At 38.5% G+C, this 21,071-nt stretch overlaps 1 protein-coding gene across 7 annotated transcripts in view; it reads left to right on the forward strand.

The window, feature by feature from the left end:
- The window catches only part of CYRIB (CYFIP related Rac1 interactor B), a 154,558-nt gene that overhangs the window by 95,593 nt on the left and 37,894 nt on the right, over window positions 1-21,071 (forward strand). For all 7 annotated transcript variants that reach the window (XM_079902279.1, XM_079902278.1, XM_079902274.1 and 4 more), the window contains one exon: window positions 4,839-4,877. In XM_079902279.1, coding sequence (XP_079758405.1) covers window positions 4,839-4,877 — 39 coding nt within the window. The remainder of the gene's footprint in view (window positions 1-4,838; window positions 4,878-21,071) is intronic.

Consider the following 21,071-nt stretch of genomic DNA (forward strand, 5'->3'; position numbering starts at 1 on the left):
TGAGAAAAATAGTGATTATGTTCAACAAAACTGTCATTTCCATTAATCTTCACATAATCTTTAAGATTATTTTTGCTATTTTACAGATAAATGAAACTGATGCTCAGATAACATTTTACAGATAACCTAATAATTTAAATAAGTGGAAACTCAGCCCAGGTTTATCTCATTCCAGAATCAGTGTTATAAACCACTTTGCTTATATTTCCTTTTTATTATTAGGGAATGTACATTTTTTCATATATGTGTTTACTGTTTTGCTTTCTCATACAAATTACCATGATAATCTTTTCCTCTCTTGATGTGATTTTGTGTATATTTACATGAACTATTAAAACATTTTAGATTTCCTTTATGTTAAATTTTATATGATTGATTCTCTCCATTTTAAATTTCTTATAGTGCTTCAAGTTATTCGTCTAAAGATAAGTAAGGTATTATTTTCTATTTTTTGAGATTTAGCTTTAAGAAATTAAACTCTTCTCTATCTAGAATATGTAGGCTGAGAAGGTTGTATCTTAGTTTTTCATGGAATTATTTCAGCACCATTTATTAAATAAAGTTTTCTTTCTTCATTGCCCTGTGATGACTACTTTATACATTCCTCACATGGAATGTTCTCTTTGTACTTTTTACCTTCTTGTCCAGATGCTATTCATTCTTCAGAATCTACTTTAGCTACCAGAGCTCCATAGCTTCATAAAATCTTTTCTAATACCTGATTTCCTAGCTGGAATTTTGTAATTGCCACGGCACTGTATGTAGCTGTTACTCATGCTACTCATTTTTACCTTGAACATTTTTAAATTGCTGTAGTAAGACTAGACATTTTTAGAGAGCACAGTCTTTTTCATCATAGTATCTCGTAGGTATCTATTTTGGTGCTGTATACATAAATAGACTTTCTGATAAATATTTGGTGGTGTTTTTTTTTGTTTTACATTTATATACAGTTGGGCCTATTCTGATGTCTGTTCTCTTCCCCTCACTATATATCTACACCAGTTCCACAGTGTTTTAATTATTAATGAGTAGGATGAGTCCATCTCACCTGTTCTTCTGTCTTTCAAAAAAATTTTGTAGATTTGCATGTTTCTTTTTTCTCAAATAGATATAGAATAACCTTTTCAAGTTCTCAAATTTAAAACTTAATCAGATATTTGTTGGAATTATGTAATAATGCACTTTTGTAGTATTGTCCGATCTGCAAACATGGTCAATAGGCCCTTTATTTCAAGTGCTCTTTTCTGTTTCTAAGATGGCTTTTTAAATTGCTTTGTGTATGTTGAGGGGAGCTTAAACAAATTGAATTCAATTAGATTTTATCATGTACCCAAGTGAAGGAGGAATGCAATCTAGGTTGAGAAGGTTGTATCTCATTTTTTCATGGGATTATTTCAACACCATTTATTTAATGCAGTTAGATTTATTTACCATCATTCAAAATATTGGAAAGCTGTAAATGTGGCTGACAGTGCTCTGAAGTCATAACTCTTACGTTTTGCTGGAGGCAGAGAAATTTTAACACTTGAGGAACCTCTAGGTTTAAAGATTTTAGATGCTTGGATTATCTAATTTACATATTATCTAATATTCATTACTTAGGACCTGACATTTGATTTCTAAGGGTGAAAACAGTTACAAGTGTTTTATTATTTCTTGATTTATTAAAAATGAGAATCAATGGAACTTTTCCCCCGTGGTTTTATGTAAGTGGCACTGGTTTTTCTCCTGTGGTTTATGCAAGTGGCCAGCCAAGCCACTTGTTTTATTTCTGGGTGGCTGCATTGGGTCTTAGGGAAGGAAGTTTTCCTTTGGCAGAAAAAGCAAAAATGTGTTTATTCATTCCATTTGTAGTAGCATTGATCCAAGAGGAGCTTTTGAGGAAAACCAGAGCGGTTAGGCTTTGAATATAAATAACTCCCATTCATCTCCTAACTGATGGAGGAAAGTAAAAGATTAAGGATTAATACTATATCAATTATAGACAATACAGAGTTCTAGAGCAGAAGTTGTAAACTGATGGTTCATCAACCAAATATAGCCCTCAGACTGTTTCTTTCGCCTACTGAGTGTTTCCAAAACTTATTTAATTACTTTATAACATCTAAAAATTGTTTTATATGAGTACTTTGCATTGGATCGATCACCTGTATTTTCAATCTGGCATGTTAATAGCTGTGGCACTCTGTAGATATTAAGCCCCACTTAGCACTTCTAACGTGGTCTCAGCATCTAACTTTGCAACGCCTATTCTAGAGGCGCTTAAATACAGAAGTAATAGTAGATCTAATACTGCTAATGCCGCTGAACCTTCAACATTGAGTAAACAGGAGATAGAATAGTAGCCATGAAGATTTTAGGTAGTGAGAGTTTGAGTTGAATATGGGATGTATGAGAAAGAGTAGCTGCAGAGGAATCCAAGGTTTTTACCTGAGCAGCTGTACGGACAGAAGTGCCATCAACTGAGAGGAGGGAGACTGCAGGCAGGTCAGGTTTGGGGAGTGAGATGGAGTTCAGTTTTGAACATGTTAAGTTTGAGGTCTCTGTTAAAACATCCTGGTGGAAATATTGAGTAGGCAGTGCTATGAGAGTGCGGAGGTGGAGAGAAATGTCTAGATTGGATAAATAAATTTGAGCTATATAGATGATCCAGAAAGTCTGAGATGGGATGAAGTCACAAAGAGAGTGGAGAACCTGGGACTGAGCCCTGGGACATGTCAGCATTCAGGGATTTTAGAGAAGAGGAGTTCAGCAAGGGAGATGAAGGAGCATCTAGTGAGGTGGGACAGAAAGGAAGGAGGTGTGGTATCCTGAAGGACAAGTGTCTAGACCTGGCTTCACCCCCAAAGCAGAGCCTCAGACAGGGACTTTTTAGGCAGGTGATTTATTGGGGGAAATATTAACAAGAAACAGAAGTTGGAGAACTAGGGCACGTGATACAGAGAAGGAAAGTCAGTCTAAGGGTGTATTATTGACCTGGTCACTTCTGTGAGCAGCTGGGGCTTGATCCTTAGGAAGCCCTCAGAAGACATGAAGAATATGCCTTTTGGTGGGAAGAAGAAGGTATTTATCTACCAGACCTCATCCCCCCCCATCGGTTAGGGGTTGCCCAGCGTGTTGGTATTAACACCTTCATGCTTCCAGGTTCATTATGACTCAGGATGGCAGAAGAGTTCCATTAGGTATCTCTTATTGCAAAGCCTTTGAGCGAGAAGTGAGCCCTACCAGTGCAGCAAGCAGCTAAGGGGAGGTGCCTCAGCTGGAGTGCAGATGTGAGGCAGAGCTTGAGAGGTGTCCCATACAGCCCACCCTCTTGTACCCTCCATTGAATGCTTGCCCTTTACTGCGAAGCTTTCAAGGTGGTGGCTGGCCACAGTCTCTACATCAGACTTATAGCAGGAGGGTTAGTGGAATAACGTTCATTACTTCAGTCCACTGCTTATTCTAGATTTTCCTCACCTTCAGCCAGCAGTTCAACAGGCTGATCCATTCTCCTGGTAGAGTGACCCAGATTTTCTTCCCCAGGGGATCAGTGCCTGTAGTGACTTTATCCTTGTCGGGCCGTAGTTGCTGCAGCTGCCCATTTCCAGTTATCCCTGGGCACGGCAGCCTCAGTCGAATCCCCTAGGTTCGCGATACCCTCTCTCCTGTGCCTGTTGTGTAGCAGCAGCCATAAGTCCTCGTGGTTGTTAGGGTCAGTCTACAGGACACCCCCCTCGCCCCCGCCGCCGCCCCGCGCTGCCACGTCCCCTCATTCCTCTCCCGTTTGATTATTGCTTTGGAATTCTTCCTGTAGCTCCTGACTGAAGCGCCTCCCCTTCTCCTGCAGAATCAGAATTTTTAACCCAGTGGAGCCTAAGGTTGCCAGTCTACTTTTCATCTTTTGGTTCCTGGACTCTTGTTTTTTTTTTTTTTTTAATCTGTCAGAGACACAGTGCCACATTTTGGCCTTGGGAAGACTGTGTCAGATCACTTACCCGCTTGGATGACAGTTCCCTCAAGATGTTACCAATCTTTTATACATAGAAATTTTTGTTATATTTGTTAATCCGGGACTCTTGGGTTATATAAGGTAAATAATTAGGGGAAGAAAATTTCACATAAAGGTGATTAGTTACATTAGTCAAATGTATCTCCTCACTCTGTGAATTAAGCTAGTTTGTTATCTGGCTTTGTTCTTAGTTGCAAAGTTAGAGTAAACTCATTCTGAAAGTTTCATTTCACCTAAAATTGTTTAATAAGGCTTTGAAAAAGTAAAACCAGTCCTAGAGAGGACTTTGTGGTTCGGTGAGTTTTGCCAATGTGCCTCTGGCTTATAATAGGTTATTGTCATGGAATATAAGGATCTTAGTGCCTGTAATAAAACTGATTTTTTAATACATTGAAATAACTTCAACTGTGATAAGAATATAGAAATATGCCTCTTTTGATAATTTTACAAGAATAAAGATGAATTACTAATTTTTTCTCTTGGTATGTGAATAAAGAAGAATTACTAATTTTTTTTCCCTTGTTATCTCCTGCTTCATAAGCTATGATGAGAACTGTGTACTTTTCTTGGTACACCTGCTTGTCTTTTAATATCTTGAGGGTGACAACTAGGGTGTTGTATCACCTATTGGTATTTCTCAGGGCTTAAGATAATGCCTTACTCTTAGTAAGTCCTCCATAAATAGTTGTTGAGTTAATCCAAGGGGAGAAATATATGGCTCATGCATGTGGTATGTGATAGCATTGATGAACTTTGTTGTTAAAGTTAGTTTTCATAAAATTAAAACTTGTTTTAAATTATAATAATGTTTTAGACTTTCTTCCTTTTTTCTTTCTTTAAACAGATAGAGGGACAAGAACAGAATCACCAGCACTGGCTGAAGGTAAATATGTCTTTCGGGGAAATGATTATTCAAATACAAATGAAAAGTTATGATTTAAATAAAAAACTATATTGACTAAATATAATTTAAGGAAAATGTTCTGTATATAATACTGAACTGCTAAAAATGTCTGTACGAAATACCCTATATTGTTTAGTTTCTGGCTTAGAATGGGAAGTAATATAGATTAATTAGAAGTTTTTTTTGCAGCTTCCTTTCAATAGGAGAGGTATGTGTTTTTCTTTGAATTCCTTTTTAAGTCATTTTAGCTGTCACCAGTATAATTGATCAAAAAATGTCTAAGCCATAATTGTAGTAGTTAAAAATAAAATGTATATATATATATTTGAAAGCTAGCTAGAAGGAAAGACACTTCTACCTATAATGGCTTTTGGTCCTTTTATAAAGTCTTGAAAGTAAAGAACACAACCACAACAAAAAAATAATTACCGTTAAAGGGTCCTGAGTACCTAACCATTTATAATCCTGTAATTGTTTTAATTATAACAAGTTAATAGGTATTTGGAAATGTAATTTTTCTATAGACATACTTTGTGTTCTTCAAGTGAAAATGATCAGCTTAAAGTCTCTGTGTTCTTTCTAATTATAAACAGATATTTATATTTCAAAACTTGCCTGTCATTTTATTAGAACTGATATGACAGTTATCATAGTAGTCCTTTGGAATTGTAATCATCTCACCTACTCTCTGTGTTACAGTGCAGGAGTTCTCAACCATTTTTTTGTTCCATGAATTCTAATAATAATCCATGATTTTATGAAGTAAAATGCATAGATTTAAAAGGGAAACCAGTTAGTATTGAAATGTAGTTAACAAATATTAAAATGCAAATTTTTGTTAGAGTATTATATATGCTTCTCACATTAGAGAATAAGCTTTAGTGACAATTCTGCTAAGTACTGCAATTTTGAATAATGATGAGTTTGCAGTAATTGTAATGTAATGTGAAAATACCTGTGATGTTTATTAATGAAAAATTCATAGATATTTCTAATCCTACTGTGGTTTGTTACCTATAATCTTAATTGAAGGAATTGCTAAATCTCACGTAGAGGTTAGTAAGAAGTTTCCCATCCAGATTCAGCAGATCACTGAATTCTCTCTCTGAACCTCAGATTAAGAACTCCTATTAGTGAAAAGTCAGCTAGACCTTTCTTTCTCCATCATATTTGAGTAAGTGTAGTTTTTTATGTTCTGTATAACTAATCTTATAGAAGTAGAGTTATACATCCATTCCTTAAGAAATATTCTAACCGAAATAGCTTTGAAGAAACTTCTGTTTGCTGATCAATAATCAGAGAAACAACAGCATATTCTGTAGAAAAGGGAACAGAAGATAAGTGTGAAGCCCTGGAGAGTGCTTGCCTTCAAAGACCTCACATTCTTGTTCAGGGAACATGAAATAAACATGTAGAAAGTAACATATCAGTTTGAGATGCTAAAAGTTTAACAAGAGAAATGTCATAATTGTCATAGGAAGGATGCAAATAGTAAGTGCTCTGATGCTTGTGTTATGGAAGCACAAAAAAAGGTCAAGACTTGTAAGAAGTCACCAAGTGTCTTCCATTTACTTCAGGAGTATGAACTATACATGAGAACATGCCAGCCTAAGCTAGGAAGAGCCTGGAATGGTGTCACTAAATTTGAATGTCCAGGACCTTGTAGCTGACTACTAATAAAGGGAATGGCAGGTGTATTGAAGTTTGGTTGACGACAAAAATAGCCCTAATATTTGTTTTGAAGAGGACATGGAAGGAGTGTCTGACTTTCGTGGTGTTTGTTTGGGTTTTTTGGTTTTGTTTTGTTTTTTTTCCTTTTTTTTGGTCGCGGTCCTTGATTCTTTCTATCAGTGTGATCTGACTCTGATGCCATAGTCTAAAGATGTTCTTAAAAGCTGCACTGTCAGCGTCATTGGAATAAGCCCCACTTTTTTTTTTTTTTTTTTTTTTTTGCATTATGTGGGCCTCTCACTGTCGTGGCCTCTCTCGTTGCGGAGCACAGGCTCCGGACATGCTGGCTCAGCGGCCATGGCTTATGGGCCTAGCCGCTCTGCGGCATGTGGGATCTTCCTGGACCAGGGCACGAACCCGTGTCCCCTGCATCGGCAGGTGGACTCTCAACCACTGCGCCACCAGGGAAGCCCATAAGCCCCACTTTTAAAAAACTAATTTGCTGCTTTTGCCCAAGTCACCAAGTTTCTCTAGTCCTCAGTTCCCTTCTTTTATGAATTTAGAGAATTGAGCTACATGATTTCAAGTCATTTCATGAACCTTATATTCTGGCCTCAGATTTTCTATCCCTTGTCATTCCCTTCATTTCCTTCCTTTCTCTTCTCCTTTCTCCCTCCCAGCAACTTTAGACATACGGTAAAAATATTCAAAGTAGTTAAGTGATTTGACCTTGGATTTATATAAGTGTTGTCCTTGTATATGCTATGTGAAACTTTAAAAGCTATAATTATTGGGTAGCATACTTAATTCAAAAAAGTTTATATGATATACACATACTGCATTTTGGTCTTACTTAATGGCTTCAAAAATTCATTTAAAAGTAATATGCTCCACTATACTGACAAACAGTAGATTACCTCCAATTTTTTGTAAATCAGTTTCTTTTTGTTTGTTTTTGGGTAAATCAGCCTTTATAACATTATTTAGTGAAAGGTATCAGACCATGGTATTTGAAAATAATTATAGAGTATGCTTGTTAAATTTACTGAGGGAATCTGTCTACTCTCTAACTGAAGTAAAGTACTGTTTTTAAAAATGATATAAATAAAGCATATATAAGTGGTTTTTTTTTTTTTTAATCACATACGTAGATCACTATTTATATTGGACAGGACTGATCTTAGAGACTATAGTGTGTTGCAGGCTTTAAGAGAATGGGTTTTTTTTTTTGTTTTTTTTTTTTTGCGGTATGCGGGCCTCTCACTGTCGCGGCCTCTCCCGTTGCGGAGCACAGGCTCCGGACGCGCAGGCCCATCGGCCACGGCTCACGGGCCCAGCCGCTCCGCGGCACGCGGGATCCTCCCGGACCGGGGCACGAACCTGCATCCCCTGCATCGGCAGGCGGACTCCCAACCACTGCGCCACCAGGGAAGCCCTATAAGTGGTTTTAATTACCACCTCATCTGAAAGATCAAAGTGTAATGAATGACCCCTGTTGGAGTCTTTTTAGCATTATCTCTTAAGAGAGATATCATATTATCTTTTAAGATACTGATTTAAAGATGTACAAAATGTAGAAAAGTTATTGAAGTATGTATCTTAAAACTTATATGATTACAAAGAAGAGAAAATTTATATTTTGTTTTTGTATTCTGTTTGTTTATGATGAGCCTGGAGAAGTTATGTGTAAGAGATTTTAATTTAAGTTCAAGAACAAGGAAAACATTTAAATTCCTTTTATTTTTAATTTTTTTATAAATTTATTTATTTTTGGTTGTGTTGGGTCTTCGTTGCTGCACGTGGGCTTTCTTTAGTTGCGGCGAGCGGGGGCTACTCTTCGTCGCAGTGCGCAGGCATCTCACTGCAGTGGCTTCTCTTATTGTGGAGCACAGGCTCCAGGTGCGCGGGCTTCAGTAGTTGTGGCTCGCAGGCTCTAGAGCGCAGGCTCAGTAGTTGTGGCCCATGGGCTTAGTTGCTCTGTGGCATGTGAGATCCTCCTGGACCAGGGCTTGAACCCGTGTCCCCTGCATTGGCAGGCGGACCCTTAACCTCTGCGCCACCAGGGAAGTCCCTAATTCCTTTTAAATTCCTTTAGCGTGCCAGGCTCAAACAGAACAATCTGACAAGGTAGAGAAATATTTAAGGACATTTCTTAGTTAGCATCTGTTGTCTTTTTCTAGTCATCGTATTTTTTTTTTTTCTTGAAATTTTTTTTCTGTGAGAGTTTTATTCCTAATTTAGAAATTTTAATGCTGGTACTGAATTAATTTCTTTCAGGAATAATTGAAAAATTTCTTAACTCCTTTCGGATAAATTATGTGTACTTTTATTTATGACCAAGAAGCAGTATGGCCATATGGTTATGAGAAATGTTGGGAGCCAAATTTCCTCAGTGAGAATTCTACCTTCATTGTTTACTAATTGTTGACCTTGAGCAAGTTACTTAATCTTTCTGACCTCAGGTTGCTCAGAGGTAAAGTAAGGATTATGGTGCTAACTAACCACATAAAATAGTTGAGGATTTTATGAGATAATACTGTATCTGTAATACTTTAGCATATTATGTGATACACAGTAAGATCTCATTCATTGACTTTTACTTTTCATTTAGTAATTACTTTCAACTAGCACCTCTGCAAGGTGCTTTGGATATAAAAGTTAGGTTATAGTTGCTCAGGGAAAAATGAATTCTATTGCCCTTAGTTCCTTCAGTCTGTAATGTTTAAGAAGGTCCTTACTTTCCTAAATAAACCCTTCTAAATAAAGTTCTTTCAGAAGCTAAATCCTCATAATTACGAGACAGGAGATTATCTTGTAATTTTTTGCATACGTGAGCGTGTGTGTGTGTGTGTATATAGTCTGATGCATAACTTTCTTTTACCTCAGTTTAATATATTTTAAGCTACTTCAAATGTTTGATGAGTTGTCAAGCAACACAGGGATTGTTTGGTTAGTTTGGTTCCAAGAGGCCAGTGGAAACTGGGACCAATGAGGAGAAATTAACAAGTGGGTGAGTTTCAGCTTAATACAAGTTTTGTGTGATTCTTGAGGGTTGAATTCATGTCAGATTAAGTGTGTATCATTTGATTATTGGCTGAAGTTTCTTAAAAAGTTTTTAAAAATTGACTTGAGTCTAAAAATTTGTCATTTGAAAACAGAATGACTTACTCTTTGGATGTAGTCGTGCGGAGTAAAGTATTTAAATAGAGGCTAAATGACTACTTGGCATAGATCGATGTTGTAGAATAAGTTCTTAGTAAGGTTAGATGGTCAAGCTTGAGTCTTCCATGTTAGTGCATGTCTTAGTTTGGGCTTCTTTAACAAAGTGTCCTAAACTAGGTGGCTTATAAACAACAGAAGTTTATTTCTCACTGTTCTGGAAGCTCAAAGTCCAAGGCCAGCGTAGATGGTCCCTTCCTGGTCTAAGATTCACTTACTCATTGATGATTGGATATTAAGCCATCCTGCCTGATAGCTTTCACTCCTCATGGCGACTATTAATGTTAAGAAGAAACCTCAGTCCACCAAAAAAAAAAAAAAAAAAGGGAATTCTCACTTCAGAGAATACTTTATCTTTTTAGTTCAAATTATGAGGGAAAGTAGAAGGACAGTTTTTTTTTTTTTTCCATTTTTTTGTCTGTGCTGTGCGGCATGTGGGATCTTAGCTCCCCAACCGGGGACCGAACCCATGCCCCCTGCAGTGGAAGCACAGAGTCTTTTTTTTGTTTGTTTGGCTGCGTGGGGTCTTTGTTGCTGCATGTGGGCTTTCTCTAGTTGAGGCGAGCGGGGCTACTCTTTGTTGTGGTACGTGAACTTCCCATTACAGTGGCTTCTCTTGTTGCGGAGCACGGGCTCTAGGCACGTGGGCTTCAGTAGTTGTGGTACACGGGCTCAGTAGTTGTGGCTCGTGGGCTTATTTGCTCCTCGGCATGTGGGATCTTCCTGGACCAGGGCTCTAACCCGTGTTCCCTGCATTGGCAGGCGGATTCTTAACCACTGCGCCACCAGGGAAGCCTGAAGCCCAGAGTCTTAACCACTGGACTGCCAGGAAAGTCCCGGAAGGTCAATTTTTAAGAGTGTCTTGACCATTTCAATCATAAAAAGATAACTAGAAATGCTTATTCCTATATATCAAATCCTGGAAGATTTCCTTGAGATTGGAGGTCTCCTGCTTTCCCCCCTCTTTCTCCTCCTCTGAAATCTCTGAGGGGAAAAGAATGATGACAGGTTCATATTTTATCCTTTCACTACCTTGAGACCTCCTAACCTGGCATTGAGGCCCAAGTTCCTTGCCGTTTTTGCTGTAGTTTGGTGGCTGGGAGAGGAATCAGAGGCACTCTGATTCCTGGAGGGTGAGGCAGAATGTTTATATGTAGTGGATGAGAACCTCTGTAGCCCTTAACCTCCGTGCCAGAATATATTAAAAAGCGATTTTTCTGAGGATGACTGTTGTGTTGTAGGATCAAGATTTTAAGAATTTGGGCTCTCGTTGCTGTAATGCATAGGAACACGAGAAATACCGATGACGATTAGTTCAGTGGTGATAAAGGGTGTTGTGGGAAGGTATCAGTGCTGTCTAGACCAGCTTTGATGTGTTAGCAGTAAACCTTTGCCTGCTAACCTTGCCCTTGATTGGGTTTCTCAACTTTGTGGAGCTTATATTTGCATTACCCCTTTGTAGGCAACACATTCCATAAACTTACTCCCTACTTTGGGTGTTTTTTGTTTGTTTTTTTTTGTTTTTTGGCCACACCACACGGCATGTGGGAATCTTAGCTCCTCCACCAGGGATCGAACCCGCGCCCCCTGCAGTAGAAGCGCAGAGTCTTAACCACTGGAACCTCAGGGAAGTCCCACTCCCTACTTTGTAAAGTTGCAGTTTGTTTCATTTGACCTAAAGCTACACCTTTTACAGGATGCCCTTCGTTTAGATATGCTCTTCTTTGATGAACAAGCTTTTTTTACTTGAATTTTAATTCATTCATTAATTCAGCTAATGTTTATTGAGTAGTGACTGTATAATAGAATGTCTGCCAGAGACTAGAGGTTCAAAGATGAAAAAGATGTTTGGAAGAATTTTCCCATAAAACCCATCAATGAACTGATGTGCTCTATCTTCTGTAAACTGTTCTATAGAAAAGAAAGAGCCAATATATAAAATATCAAAACCAGATAAGAACAGAGAGAAAAATTACTGGTTGGTCTTACATGATAATCCAAAGTAAAATATTAGTAAATCAAATCTAGGAATATGTATTTCTTTAACTGACCAAATAGAGTTGATCCCAGGAATGCATGGATGGTTTAGAAGTAGAAAATATATTCATGTAATCTACCATATTCATAGATTAAATGAAAAAATTGTTGATATTTTATAAAAAATGGCAATTTTGCCTCAGAATAATATATATATATATATATGTATATTTAATGGAAAATCAAATCAGAGTCCCATCGAGATTTTTTTTTTGTAGAACCTGACAATCACATGAGTGAATAAAAGGCCAGGAATTGCTAAGGTAGTTTTGAGGATGAAGCATTACTTAAACAATAAGCATAGACCACAAAAAAATGATGAAAAATTGGATTGCATGGAACAAAGGGCACCATAAACAAAGTTAAGACGTATTACAGACTAGGAGAAAGTATTTGCCATGTATACAAGCATCAAAAGATTGGTATTTAGAATTCCTAAAGCCCAGTTGGGGGAAAAAATGGGTGGTGTATCAGTTGGAGTCAAGTTAGGAAAACATACTACTCAGTATTTCTAATAGAGGGAATGTAACATAGAGGATTGGTTATTAAAGGTATTAGAGAGACTGGAAGAGCAAAAGGGAGAAGGAGAGGAATAGAGTGACAAAAAAGGTGGGGTGTTGCCTGCTGCCACCAGAGATAAGCTGCTACCTCTGCTAGACTTCTGTCTCTAACTGGGGCATTGGATACTGGAATCACCCCAACCAAACTTCTCCTACAGCAACTGCTAGTCTGTCTTGGCTAGAAACAGGAAGCTTCTCTCTTTCTTCAGCCTTCTCCTCGCCCTCTAGTGCCGCTTATCGAAATAACCTAACAGGAACCCAGCTGGCAGGGCAGGATGTCTAGGGGATGTCGTTTACAGATCCGAAGCCCCAGCAGTATGGAGTAGAGTAGTGTATGCAAAGGTAGGTGTGGGGCTGAGAGACAGAGGAAAAAATAAATGGCACAGGTGGCAAAGGATATGAACATACATTTTACAAATGGCCTATAAACATACAAAGAAATACACATTTATTACTGGTAATCAAGAAAATGCAAATTAAAACATCAGATATTTCACAATCTAAAAATTAAAGCTTGAGGTTTTGGAGGCTAAGAGAGAGGAAGTCTTTTGCTAGTGGAACGTGCATTGATAGAAGTACTTTGGAGAGCAATTTGGTACAGTTTAGTAAAGTTAAAGCTGCCTTTTGATTTCTAAATAGCTGTTCTGTGGAAACTCTTCTACATGGGCACAAAGTATGGGTACTGTGTGTAAAGTAGAACTCGTTAATAGAGAGAAATTGAACATCCATTGTCCCTCAGTAGGGGAATGAATAAACAAACTGGTTTCTTTGAACAGTGCCGTAGTATGTAACATCTAAAATGACTGAACGTGGATAATTCTCAAAACACCATTGAGTGGGAAAAGTGAGTTTTAAAGGAATATGGACAGTGTGTCATGTATGCAGATTGAAAAGCAGAACAATACTATGTTGTTTATGAATACGTACCTTCGCAGTAAAATTTTTAAAATATGTTTGGCAAGGAAGCATGTTTTGAAGATGCTGATTACCTTAGGAGATGTGAGAGGGGAAGAGAGGAAAGTTGGTTGGGAGAGGTTGGGAGATTAACTACACAAAAAAAGTAGGCCAGAGTCTGAAGCAACTATGGCACAAAGTTATTGCTGGGTGGTAGAGTATGTGAATATGATATTTTTAATGTTTGAATTATTTACTAATTTAAAGAGATAGAAAATAAGAAAATTAAGAATCAGCTCCTCTGGGAAGCCTTTGGTTAGGTGTTCCTTTTTCTGTAATGTTCATAGAGGTGTTGGCATGCTTCTGTATGGGAGCATGCCACATTATCTGTCTGGTCTCTTCCAGTTGTCTGAGAATTTTTCAATGCCAGCTATTCAGTCTTTGTCACAGTGATTGGCAGATAGGAGCCAGGGAAAGATTGTTTGATTTAAAACAGCAATAGCAACAACCAGGCACTGTAAACAGCTAGATATAACAGTTAGGGTTTTATAATGGTAAGATTTTCATTTAATAGACCATCCATGCATTGCTGCATGTGTTTTGGGAGAGTTCAGGCACCTGAATTCCGCTCTGGTCATTTTTGTTGGGCATCTTTGAATGAGCCACATGTCTTCTCTGAGCATCAGTGGCTTTAGTTTTAAAATTTTTAGAATTATTGATACAGACAAAAGAATGTATACCTTTATTTGTGAATTTAAAAGCCTAAAAACAAAAGATTTCCATGAATCCACCAGTAATTGAGGGACTAGAGTATTTCCTAAACCTTTGAAGTTTCCCAGTCCTATGGCCCTGTCCCTTGCCAGAGATAACCAGTATCTTAAATTTTGTGTTTATCATTCCCTTGCATTTTAACATGTATATTTTTACCACCTATAGGTATATATAATTTTTTCCTGGATTTGAAAATAGTGGTAAATTTTAAGAAAGTGAATTCAGTTCAGTGATCATATTTTTTTAAAGAGAAACTTTCATAATAAATCCTTATAAAATAGGTAATTCTGAGTTTTGTTTTGTTTTGCTTTAATATTTCCATCACACACCATCCTGTATACTCCTAAATTATTTACTTCAGAACTTTGTACTGTTCCTTCTCATAACCTTTGTCTGTCCCTGAATACAGGACGTTAGAGGAGGAAGCATTTCTTTCCTCTAAATTTGCAACTCAGGCAGCTAATTTGCATTGGTGGTTTAATTTTTAATGGCTGGGTACATAGAAGAGTACTAGTACTAGTAATCTTTGAATCAGACTCCAAGATGCCATGACAATCTGATGTAATACTCTTTTATTATGGCTCACTTCCATTTAAGGAGCAACATTGGTCTCCTAATTTATTGTACTTATTGCACATAGCCAGGCATCCTAGTGAGTGTTTTATTTAAAATAGCTTAACTGGGAATTCCCTGGTGGCACAGTGGTTAGGAATCCACCTGCCAATGCAGGGGACACGAGTTCGAGCCCTGGTCCGGGAAGATCCCACGTGCCAAGGAGCAACTAAGCCCGTGCGCCACAACTACTGAGCCTGCACTCTAGGGCCTGCGAGCCACAACTACTGAGCCCACACGCTGCAACCACTGAAGCCCGCGCGCCTATAGCCCATGCTCTGCAACAAGAAAAGCCACCGCAGTGAGAAGCCCGCACACCGCAACGAAGAATAGCCCTGCTTGCCACAACTAGAGAAAGCCCACGTGCAGCAACAAAGACCCAACATGACCAAAAATAAATAAATTTAAAAAAAAATTTAAAAATAAAATAGCTTAACTAAAATTTTTCTTTTTAAAATACTAAATTTAAGTGTATCCACTAGATGTCAGCATATCGTACCATATGTAGAATCAGCGCCAGAACAAATGTGAGACATTCAGTCTACCAAGTGAACTGACCTGTGTAAAGTCACATATTTTGTGATAGAGTCAAAACTAGAAATCAAGTCTCCCAATTTTCATTCCATTCTTTGTTTACGTCATATTTCTTTAAGGCAAGTAGCTTAACTCCATGTTAATCACTAGACTAATAAAATACATTGCGCTAGGGATTGGTGGTGAGATTTTAGTACTAGTATGATGGTATTGTAGCTGCATCATGCTTCTCTTCCTTTATATTGCAGAGTAAAGAGAATCAAAGAGTCACTTTATTAAGAGGTACACTAATACCTGGTGATGATAGATTAGATAGTGTTGGTAAGGTTAAGAATTAAGCTACTCTCTGTGAGTTCCTCTGTATAAGTCAGATTTCAACTAGGAAAGCAGAAACCTTGCTAGATATTTTAAAACAGGAAATTTAATATATGTATTTATTTACGCAAGTGTTGGAAGCCTGAGCAAAAAGAGGATGCTGGGGTCTGTGTTTTTACTTAAAACAACTTCTGTCACCAATTCTGGACTGTTTTCCGGCACCGCCTCTGACACCAAATGTGTGGGCTTTTTTCCCTACACCAGCCAGTTCTTCAGCTCTCCAGACACTGTCTAGGTGTCCTGTAATTCATTTAATTGTAACACTATGTGGAGTGAGTGTAGACCCCACAGGTTAAGGGCTGCATCCCGTAAGACTGCCCTCCACTCCAGACGCCTGTCTCAAATCCTAGGCCTCCTCTACTTCTGACCAACCAGCTCGATATTGGGGCTTCCCACGACCCCCTTCTCAGGTTCAACAAACTGCTTTAATGACTCACAGAACTCAGGAAAACACTTACTCGTTCCAGTTTATTATAAAGGATTTTATAAAGGGTACAAATGAACAGCCAGATAAAGAGGTACATAGGGTGAGGTCTGGAAGTATACTGAGCGTAGGAGCTCTGTCCCCGTAGAGTTGGGCTGTGCCACCCTCCCAGCATGTAGGTGCATTTACCAACCGGGAGGCTCCATTATGTAGGCATGACTGATGGTAAATCATTGGCTATTGATGGTCAAACTCAATTCTTTTTTTACAATTAAAAAATGTTTAATGCCACCCATGACCCTTCGATTACAGAGTATATTCATTGGAGAGAATAAAATTCCTTAACCTGACGTCTAAGGCTCGCTCTCATTTGACGTCAAGCCATATTTCAGTAGAGCAGAGTGGCTAAGGGCACATGGAGACAGGCCGCCCCAGCCAGAATCCCAGCTCTGTGGGAATCTCCAGTCCTTCTCTCCTCCCCAGAGGTCAGGAAATGGGGCTGAAAGTTCCAACTCTATAGTCACGCCTTGGTCTTTGTGGCAACCAGTCCCCATCTTGAAGCTAAGTAGGGGCTTGCCAAGTATCATCTAAAAAACAAAAGAGGCTCCTGCCACCCAGGAAATTCCAGGGATTTAGAAGCTCTGTGTTAGGAACTGGTGATAAAGGCCAAATATATATTTCTTATTATATCACAAGAGGTAACTGAGATATTTTGAAATTTAAAAAAATGATTTATTTATTTTTGGCCGCATTGGGTCTTCGTTGCTGCACACCGGCTTTCTCTAGTTGTGGCGAGCGGGGCCTACTCTTCATTGCGGTGCACGGGCTTCTCATTGTGGTGGCTTCTCTTGTTGCGGAGCACGGGCTCTAGGCACACAGGCTTCAGTAGTTGTGGCGCACGGGCTCAGTGGTTGTGGCTCGCGGGCTCTAGAGCACAGGCTCAGTATTTGTGGCGCACGGGCTTAGTTGATACTCAGCGTGTGGGATCTTCCCGGACCAGGGCTCGAACCCATGTCCCTTGCATTGGCAGGCGGATTCTTACCACTGCACTACCAGGGAAGCCCAGTAACTGAGATGTTAATGATAACCACAGGAAGTATCCATCACTCCTAAAGCTGGGGGAGAAAAGGTAAGAGGTGGATTAGGCAGAATTTAGGTGTGTGAAGGAGGAAGGCTGGAAGCTTAGACCTCTGAAGGGGGCCAGGCATTTTGCTGCTGCCAGGAGTTCCACAAGAAGCTAGAGCTTGAAACCATAGCTGTCTTTTGCTCACAGGAAATGCTGACAGGACTTGAAAAACAGAAAGAGAGACCTTCTTTCTTCCCACCTTCTAGTTTTCTTTTAGTGGTTCTCACTGATGGAATATACTGAGAAGTCAGCTGACAAAGTAGTCTAGGACGTACACTTCACAGCTTCCTTTCCCCAACATCACAGAGCAGATGATAGAAGGATAAGCTTGGGGGTGTGAGAAATAGGTAACAAACCGTCACTGTCCACCTCTTTGACTCCACGGCATTCGTTTAGCCATGTTGATTTAAGGACGACAATAACAGCATCTTCATGCTTCCTCTCAGAATTTTTGTTCTTGGATAGCTCATGCTCTAGGGGTACAGGTGGAACGGGAAAAACACTGTATGAATCCAGAGTCCCAGAGAAGACGCTGAGTCTACTTATTTTGCAAGTTCAGTGGAACCAGATGTGGGGAGAGAGTTGCAGTCCTGGGAGCTCAGGTTCTGCTTAAGCATGTTTACCACAAAAATATCAGAAAACAGCAAGGGCAAGAGCAAAAGGGAAATCTCGGTTGTGCTATTTAATGAACAGATATTTGTTGCCAGTCACTGTCATTGTGTTAGAACAAAAGATTCTGTTTAGCAGCTTCTCTTGTTGGGAAGAAAGGGGGAAAGGAAAGTGGAGAAGTAGGTGTGAGAAGGTTAGGGTGTGATGTGCATTTTCAGTGCCATCAGGAAAGCAAATGGCTTAACGTCTTGATAATTATTACACATACTTTTTGATAGACTTGCTTGAGTTGGTTATTTCTCTCCATTATACTGGCACTCAACTATTTCAGCTTCTTACGTAAAATTATCATGTTTAATACCATTAACTGCTATGTTCCTAATGTGAGTTGCAGCATTATCAGAAGCTAAGAAGGAATTATGATTTTACTTCTTTGAATTATTGGGTACCTAACTGATCCTTTACATAAAAGAAATACCAGTGGATCCACCTATTTACAGTCATTAAATTAATTCATTAGATACTTATTGACTATTAACTCTGCCCTATGTTGAATATTTCCTTTGTGTACTTGTATCAGGTACATCAAATACACATTTGGCCAATAATCAATATTCAGCCAAGGCCAAAGCTGAAAGTCATCACAGAATGAACTTCTGAGATGCATGAATAAATCTGAAATTTTATCAAAATTTATTTATTATAATGTTATTAATTGTAGTAGTCAGATTTTAAAAGTTTGATATATTGAAATTTTTATTCTTGCCCTGTTGTCAGCTGCTGGATCACTCCTGGAGTCACTTCTGCTGTTCATTATTAAATCGACACTTGCTTTCAAATCATGTGGTGATGCAGTTTAGGAGCAGTTCTGCAAACAAGACTTTGTGCACTGTTTGAAAAAGATGGTGCCTGGATTTCAGAGGCAGACGTGCTAAGTGAGATTGTTGATATCATTTGAATCATTTTGAAGTTTCTACTATTTTAGCCTGTACTTTCTGCTTTATGTAATCATTTGAGAAATGTTTATCCTTAAACCTTAGACCTAGAAATGTGGCGCTGGAGTTACATAACTGGTTTTCAGGATAGTTTCTTCTTGCCTTTCACTTTTTTATTCACCAAATTGCAACATTTTCTGTGTAATAGATTGATTAGAAGGCTTTTTTCAGCATGTGTCGTATCATATTTCTGTAATTGCTCTCTTCCAGCACATCAATTTTGTTATTTCTTCAACAGGCTCCAGCAGGTGGAAGTTATTAGTGATTTTTTTTGCTGTTGGCATTAATTATCTTAGTGCAATATTGTTGCTTTTTACGTTAAAGCAGATTTTTAAACATGTAATAACTACTTGGTTGAATATATGAATGGCAAAGCGATTCCAGACTCCTTTGTATCTCTGGTAGTTTGTCTTTGGAAGGACAATTATTAAAGCGATTCTTTATTTTTTGCTTGTGCAAAATATGACGTTTTGTGATGTTACATTGTGTTATAGTTTTTGAATACACAACCGAAGAGTGTGAACTTGTGATTCCTGGCCTTCATCATGTGTGTACCATTGTCAGTGAACATTGTATCATATTTTTCATTACTGATTTTCCATTCTGTTAATATTGCTTCAGAGTCACGGTACATGTTACATGAGAACCAGAAATTTCTTGGTTGACAAGTAAAGCAGAAGCATAGTTGCATTCCAGAGTAACTCACCATCTTGTCAGTTTTAAAGATTTTCAGTTGCTTCTACAGGGCTGAATATCTGTAAGATTGAGAAATAGCATATTTAATATTAAGTAATATTTTATATACGACAGCATATAGTTAAGGAACATTGTCTGGTAGTATGTTTTCTAGAAGACCTTTTTGCCTAGGATTCAGAGCTTGGGTAAATATAAGAAATTATTTGTTTTTAACACTAAAAATGGTAGTTTCTAGTGATCATTTTGACAAGTTTTTTCACATTCACACTTTTTTTTTTTTTTTTTTTTTTTTGCAGTACGCGGGCCTCTCACTGCTGTGGCCTCTCCCGTTGCGGAGCACAGGCTCCGGACGCGCAGGCTCAGCGGCCATGGCTCAGGGGCCCAGCTGCTCCGCGGCATGTGGGATCTTCTTGGACCGGGGCACGAACCCGTGTCCCCTGCGTCGGCAGGTGGACTCTCAACCACTGCGCCACCAGGGAAGCCCACATTCACACATTTTTAGTCCCCGTAAATTGGAAGAAATGGGATTGTATTAAGGCATTCTTATGAAATCTATTGTTTGGTGGTTTTATTAGAACAAAGTATGTTTTCAGTATCTCCTTATTTTCTTAACACCACATTTCTCTGCATTTTTTATGCATTTATCTGAGTTGAAGATGGTAATGGATATTGGCTTGATTTTGGAGTTTGTCCTCTTGTAAAATTTTGAGGGGACAGAATTGACACTCTGCTTTTAATTTTTTATCAGAAGATGTGAAGAATTCCCAAATAGGACTTTCTTGGAGGATGTATGGTCTAAAGGAGATTAAATAGAATAAGCTTTAAAATGTGGGTTTAAATTTTAATGTTATGAGTGCGGTTCGGTTTTACAAAGATCAGAATTCTGATACAGGCTCGTCTCGATTCTTATTTATATTTTGGAGCCATATTTATGGCTGTGGGAGGATACTATGTTCTTCCTAAGTTATCTTGGCAAACTGTAATTTTCTTGATACTCATAGTGTCTGTCAGTTTATTTCCCTAATATTTAACATTTCAAAATTTTTAAATTTTTGTACATAAAATTAATGGTTTTTATGGGAGGATGGGGGGAGGGAAGGACTGTCTTCATTTATTTGACTGAGAAGGCAGTGAGCTCTTCCTAAATTCTCAGACCATTTTTTTTCTTTTTTCAACTTAGAGTTTTCAGTTGTCAGTATTTTGGTCTTTCGTCTCTCCTTGAAATACTCCTGTAATTTTACAGACAAGTTTTTGTTTTCTGTGTGTATTTTTGATCATGGAATTATTCAACACATATTTGTTACTACCTACAACATTGTAGGCGTTACTCTGGGTGCTGGGGATAGAGTAGCGTACAAAACAAAGCTCCTGTCTCCTTAAAAGTTCACCTTGCAGTAGAAGACAGACTAAACAGATAAAGGAATGAATGTGTGTTAGCTGGTGCTAACCATCAATTTGGGAAGGGGATAGAGAGGAGAGAGAGGAAGAGGTATTATGGATGGATTGGTGAAGGAGGTGCTCTCTGAGGTGGTCTAATTAAAGCAACGACCACATGAAGTGCAGTAGCTTGTCATTTAAAGGTCTGTGGACAAAGCATCCCAGGCCAGGGAAAGGCAGGTACAGAGGCTCCAAGGAGAGAGAAATCTTGCT

This window comes from Stenella coeruleoalba (genome assembly GCF_951394435.1).
Source record: "Stenella coeruleoalba genome assembly, chromosome: 17".
NCBI classification, from domain to species: Eukaryota; Metazoa; Chordata; class Mammalia; order Artiodactyla; family Delphinidae; genus Stenella; species Stenella coeruleoalba.